General features: G+C 50.5%; 1 protein-coding gene across 1 annotated transcript in view; it reads left to right on the top strand.

Moving 5' to 3' along the window:
- The window catches only part of LOC106815861 (laminin subunit alpha-2-like), a gene marked incomplete at its 5' end in the record, with an annotated part of 46,052 nt that overhangs the window by 13,043 nt on the left and 26,398 nt on the right, over positions 1 to 6,611 (top strand). The window contains 10 exon segments of the mRNA XM_014820384.1: positions 1,491 to 1,550; positions 1,764 to 1,877; positions 2,377 to 2,466; positions 3,054 to 3,171; positions 3,657 to 3,775; positions 4,345 to 4,476; positions 4,899 to 5,054; positions 5,296 to 5,436; positions 5,775 to 5,948; positions 6,346 to 6,533. Of these exon segments, the coding sequence (XP_014675870.1) occupies positions 1,491 to 1,550; positions 1,764 to 1,877; positions 2,377 to 2,466; positions 3,054 to 3,171; positions 3,657 to 3,775; positions 4,345 to 4,476; positions 4,899 to 5,054; positions 5,296 to 5,436; positions 5,775 to 5,948; positions 6,346 to 6,533 (1,292 nt within the window).

Below are 6,611 nucleotides of genomic sequence, written 5' to 3' on the forward strand. Positions count from 1 at the left end.
GTGTGTGTGTGTGTGTGTGTGTGTGTGTGTGTGTGCGTGCGTGCGTGCATGCGTGCGTGCGTGTGTATGTGTGCGCGTGCGCGTGCCTGCATGTGTACGTGCGGACGTGATTTGTGTGATGTGTGGAGTGGTTGGCAGGCACATCTTGATCTCTGGCTGCCAGCCTGTCATGTTAACATCCCAGACAGACCATGTTTCCCACAATGCTGCGCTTACATGTCTTACATTCTCCATCTTCTCCCACAATTTATATTCTTTTTCTTTTTTTTATCTTCTCCCACCATTTCCGACACGAGCACCGCACCATCAACCCGCAAGGTGCCAGCAATCCCGCGGCGCCGCCAGATGTCGCGTCTGTTCATTGCCGCAAAGGTCGTCTGCTTCTCCCGCGATCGATTGCTCGTCTATAGAGCTATTCTGTCACGGTGACCTCTCCCAGACCTCTTCCAAACTTATCCCGCTATCGTCTGCTTCTCCCGCCATCTCGTCTGCTCGCCTCTACTCTCGCACACCGGGACCTCTCCCAGACCTCTTCTAAACCTCTCCCGAGGAGGAGTGTGCGCGCCGCGGGAGGAAAGGGGAGGGAGAGCACGGGAACCCCGAGAGGAATGGCGAAAAAAATGCCGAGAGAGAGGGGACGGGCCGCTGGGGGTCGTCCGTCTGCGCGTTTAGGCGCGCGGTGGCTCCGCTGCCGCGATGGAGTTTAGACTAGCGCGTACAACCCCCGCGGGGCGCGCACCGTAAACACGCGCGGGGCGAGTGCTCACACTCAGGAAAAAATCACTCTCTTCGAGGGTCGTGTTGTTGTTGTTGTTGTTTTCGTTGAAACCGTATACAGTTGCATGTTGATCGAGTCGTATAGTAACGGCTCTGGGTACGATGTCTTCGTCTTCGCTTTCTACGTCTTTTTAATTGAGTTCGCTGCGGGATCGCCCGAGTGCGGTGACTCATACATCGGTCGTTGGGTTGTTTGGTTGACTTGAGCACGATGGCTGTTAAGTTATATCGATAGTCAGTGTGGCTGCATGATCGTGTTAAACAGTTGTTGATGGTCACGTGGCTGCGTGAGTGCGCCCCTGCCGGCGTGGCTGCGTGAGTGCGCCCCCTGCCGGCGTGGCTGCGTGAGTGCGCCCCCTGCCGGCGTGGCTGCGTGAGTGCGCCCCCTGCCGGCGTGGTTGCGTGAGTGCGCCCCCTGCCGGCGACCTAGCTGCTGAGTGCTGCCTCATAGCCCTGGTGGTCATAACCACAGGTTGTGCCATGGCATGTAGGCCTATGCGTGCGCGCGTGCGTACGCGCGTGTACGCACGTGTATCTGTTTGTGTGTCTGCGTGTGCGTGTGTGTGCCTGTGTGTGTGTGTGTGTGCGTGCGTGCGTGCGTGCGTGCGTGCGTGCGTGCGTGCGTGAGTGTGTGTGCGCGCGTGCGTGCATGCATGTGTGCGTGTTTGTGCGTGCGTCTGCGATCGGTAAAAAGTCATGATAATTTGTTACAGATTCACACGTCGCTGGTGAACGGCAGACCAGGCGTGGTGGGACCAAGTGCAACCCTCACAGTAAGTCATATCACAAAATCCTACACCCTACGTGAATCAGTTAATAGCAGTCCAACTTCAGAGCATGATCAACTTCAGGCTAATCGATATCGCATGCGTTTATTATATATATATATATACTGAGGCTACTGAGCAATTTGTAGTTACCACTGTGCCCATGCAACGTCAGAATGTGTGACGTACACGCTCTCTGATTGGCTGTCGCTCTCGCAGGAGTTCACGTCTGCCAGGTACGTGCGGCTGAGGTTGCAGAGGATCCGCACGTTGCTAGGCGACCTGATGCACGTCTACGGCAGGAACGTCGTTGATACGATCGTCTCTCGCAGGGTGAGTGGGTGGACATATGTTTCCATGAACCAGACTGATAAAACACCCGCACAGCAGCGCCCAGCGCCATCTAGTGACGAAATAAGGAAACACTGTTAGGCATTCAAGCGATGAATATTTCAGTCGCATTCTAGCCGCATCTCATCACCTGTTGCCGATATTAGCAACCTAGCTGTTAATGTGCAGTGCTTTGTATAATTTCGGGTGTTGTATACTTCGGTTCGAAATCTTAAGCAGGAACCAGGATAGAGAGATGAACTCTGGCCAATACAATGCTAATAGTGCTCACAGCCACAGGGCACAAAAATCGTTATAATAGCTAAAATAATAATTTTATAATTCTTTTTATATAGAGTTCTAATTATTTTGGTTCTGTGTCCTGTGCTGTTGTTGCCACCGTCCCTATGTCCCTATGTATATATGCCATCTATAGTGAATGCGAACCGGCACAAATCTAGTCGTCGTGGGTGGTAATTAGAATGTCTTCTTGTTTTTGCAGTACTTCTACTCAATTAAGGATATCTCGATCGGAGGCCAGTGTATATGTTCAGGTCACGCAGATGAATGCAGACATGATCCGGGAGAGCGGGTAAGTGATGCGCCACGTCACTGTATATATTTATACCTTTTTTCCGTCCTCGCTATATATATTTCCGATTCTCACTACAACTTTTTTTCAATAAATCACTAAAGCAAGCAGAAACGAAGAGGCTTCAGAATCCATTTAAAATTGGAAAATCGGGAAATTCCCGGTAAAGAATTAAGTTTTTTCGCACTGACACTAGCTTCTAGACTAGCTTCTAGACTAGCTTCTTCACTAGCTTTCTAGAAATGAGTCATGCATCATGCCAGGCAAAAAGTCGTGACGTGTGCTAAATACTCATCGTTTTTTCACGCTAACGTTAAAATGTCTGGCTATTTCATGCTTCACACCAAACCCGGCCTGCACGTTAGCACTCCGAAGTAATACCATATGTCGATCATTTACCAAGACGCCGCATCAGCGTTCATTCTAGTTAATTATAATGACTAGACCGAGGCAGGTTCAAAGGAAATATTGTGTGTCGAGAAATAACTAATTGATTTTTAATTAATCTGTCGTCACTAATTGTTATTAATTGCCCCCGTGTGATTGAGATGGTTTTGATGAAACGTACTTTTTGTCTCGTATTTCAGCAACAGAAATGCGAATGCCAGCACAACACGTGTGGTGACTCGTGCAACAAGTGCTGCCCTCTGTTTAACCAGTTTTCCTGGCGACCGGGAACAGCACACGAGGGTTTCGTCTGTGAGGGTTAGTGTAACTGCAGCCATCTACTCATGCAACTACATACATTTCAGTCTTTTCCACTATGAAGATGTCATTTCACAGTACTTGAAAATCTACAGTAAACTGCAACTTGAAGATGCATGAAAATCTAGTTCGATCAGCCCGGAACAACCCTGAACAATATATTGACAGCACTCTTAATTCAGTCAGAGACCCTATCCCTGTAACATTATCCCTAGCACTCGACTTTTTTCTAGCCTGATTCATTTATTACCGTATACACAGGTATAATATATTCATATGCACACACGCATGCACACGCATGCACGCGCATTTACACTTACTCGCATGCACCCACACACCCACGCGCACTCACACTTGCACGCATGCACGCACGCATGCGCTCGCCCACGCACCAATGCTCACTCACACTTGCACGCACACACACAGGCACGCACGCACACAGGCATATGTATTTGTGTAGTGTAAGTTTGCGTCGTCTTTCACAGAGTGCCAGTGCTTCGGTCACGCAGATAGATGTGTGTACAATAAGACTGTCGCCGTGCAGCAGCTTAGTCAGGACATCACTGGTGTGAAGCGTGGCGGAGGAGTCTGCATCAACTGTCAGGTGTCCGACTATAGCAGCATTCAGCTGCCTCACTTAATTCACTTGGAATGTGCAGTGACACTCTAGTAGCACATTCATTGACTCTGTTGCAATAGATCCATGTCAACATTACGGATTGAATCATGCACATTGCCGATGAACAGAATAAAATAGAAAATAAATGTGTAACTTAACCCCTATATTTGCATAACTTATCTGAACTTATCAGCAGATCTTTTTTATAACTATTTTTATAATTATCCAGTATGGGTGCCTAACAAATGCACAAGGATCACTGCAATGTTGCGTTACTTGATCTTCCTCCCGCAAAAAAATACCCCTCGAAATCATTCTTCCTCACTCTTTGTATTTGGACGGCTATGTGAGCAGCGCACTAACACACCGCGCTCCCTCTCACTCCTGCAGGACAACGCGGTCGGGTATAACTGTGAGTCGTGTTGCGAGGGATACTAACTAACTCTGTGGTGCCTCCCTCTCACTCCTGCAGGACAACACGGTCGGGTATAACTGTGAGTCGTGTCGCGAGGGATACTAACTAACTCTGTGGTGCCTCCCTCTCACTCCTGCAGGACAACACGGTCGGGTATAACTGTGAGTCGTGTCGTGAGGGATACTACCGGCCGGCCGGCGTGCCACACTCCACGCCTGACGTGTGCCAGCGCTGCGACTGCCGCGACCGAGAGACGGCGCCACCGGTCAGTGTGTGATGGACGAGGAGAGCGCGTCTGAGGGCATGGTAGGTCACTGCACCGCCCCGTGTGTCTGCGGGGGGCGGGGGGCGGGTAGCAGCAATTAATGGAAAACGGGAGGGGTCTGCATGCTGAGGAGAGCAGAAGGGGTTTGAAACTCACCACAGATTTGTTAAAATTGCATTGCATGCAAAATCGTACATAGACATATAACTATTATTATCATGTTATTGGTTATTATCATTACTATTATGTATTATTACTATTATTATTAAATTATTATATATTTTGTACATATTATAGTTTATATATAATGTCTTTATTATTGTGATATAATTCTATATTAGAAAATATTATAAGACATGTTACAGCGACTCGCGTGGTACGTTCCATGTCGCGATGATGCCACGTTGTTTTCGCCCGGTGTGTTTCAGCAACCAGGCAACTGCATCTGCAAGACAGGATTTGCTGGCCCCGCGTGCGACCGATGCGCCATCGGTTTCCGTGGTTACCCGTACTGCGAACCATGCCCCTGCGATCCCGCGGGAAGCCGCAACTACGAAACCTGCGACGGCGAGTGCGACTGCAAGGTAGGGGCTGCGTATCTACCTCCTGCTCTCTTGTTTTAGCGAAACATATGATGGGGTGGTTCTGGCGACCTGCAGTGCTCTCTTGTTTCAGCGGAACATGATGGGGTGGTGGTGGCGACCTTCATTGCTCTCTTGTTTCAGCAGAACATGATGGGGTGGTGGCTGTGACTTACGTTGCTCTCTTGTTTTAGCAGAACATGATGAGGTGGTGTCGGTGACTTATGTTGCTCTCTTGTTTTAGCCGAACACATTGGGGCAAGGCTGCGACAGTTGCAAGCCCGGCTATTTCAACCTGGCCATAGACAACCCGGACGGCTGCCAGCCCTGCTTCTGCTTCGGAGCGACAGACGAGTGCACCTCCGTCGGCTGGTCGCTGGAGAAGGTGGGATTCCCTCGCTGACAGCTAGAGGGCGGCACGCGGTCGTCGTCCACGTGCGATCATTGTTGCGGTCACGTCGCGTCACGTCGTCACATTCATTCCTTTAGTTTTTTCTCACCTGGTTATTGCAGTTATTATTCACCTCGTATGAATGCTGCGCAGTTCTAGCTATTCACATGGTTTTATGGATAAATAAAATAATAGAAAAAAATAAAATAAGGATAAAAGGTTGTAACGAATTGGGTTTCCATGAGAGCACGTCAATAAACTCTTGCTTGTTGGCATATTTTCTCAGCCTCTCACACCTGTTGACATATCAATGTGTGTGTGTATATCGTAAGTCGTTGGTTGTACAGATTGGTCTGCTGAGCGGCTGGTCAGTGACGGATCTGGAGGGCAGGAACCTCGTCATTCCAACGATAGAGAGTCGGGTGCTGAAGGTGGCAAGCTACGACACCTACCTACTGCAAGAGATGTTCTACTGGAGCGCCCCGCCCGACTACCTCGGCAACAAGGTGTGCACCTGCAGAGAAGGGCCGCGAGCAAATGCACCTGCTTAGAAGGGCAGCGAGCAGATGCACCTGCTTAGAGAGGGCCGCGAGCAGATGGACCTGCTTAGAAGGGCCGTGAGCAGATGTACCTGCTTAGAAGGGCCACGAGCAGGTGGACCTGCTTAGAAGGGCCGCGGGTGGATGTACCTGCTTAGAAGGGCCGCGAGCAGGTGGACCTGCTTAGAAGGGCTGCGAGCAGGTGGACCTGCTTAGAAGGGCCGCGAGCAGATGGACCTGCTTAGAAGGGCCACGAGCAGGTGGACCTGCTTGGAAGGGCCGCGAGCAGGTGCACCTGCTTAGAAGGGCCATGAGCAGATGGACCTGCTTAGAAGGGCCACGAGCAGATGGACCTGCTTAGAAGGGCCACGAGCAGATGCACCTGCTTAGAAGGGCCATGAGCAGATGGACCTGCTTAGAAGGGCCACGAGCAGGTGGACCTGCTTGGAAGGGCCGCGAGCAGGTGCACCTGCTTAGAAGGGCCATGAGCAGATGGACCTGCTTAGAAGGGCCACGAGCAGGTGGACCTGCTTGGAAGGGCCGCGAGCAGATGTACCTGCTTAGAAGGGCCGCGAGCAGGTGGACCTGCTTAGAAGGGCCGCGAGCAGATGCACCTGCTTAGAAGGGCCA

Source organism: Priapulus caudatus, unplaced genomic scaffold (genome assembly GCF_000485595.1).
Source record: "Priapulus caudatus unplaced genomic scaffold, Priapulus_caudatus-5.0.1 Scaffold1220, whole genome shotgun sequence".
Classification (NCBI taxonomy): Eukaryota; Metazoa; Priapulida; class Priapulimorpha; order Priapulimorphida; family Priapulidae; genus Priapulus; species Priapulus caudatus.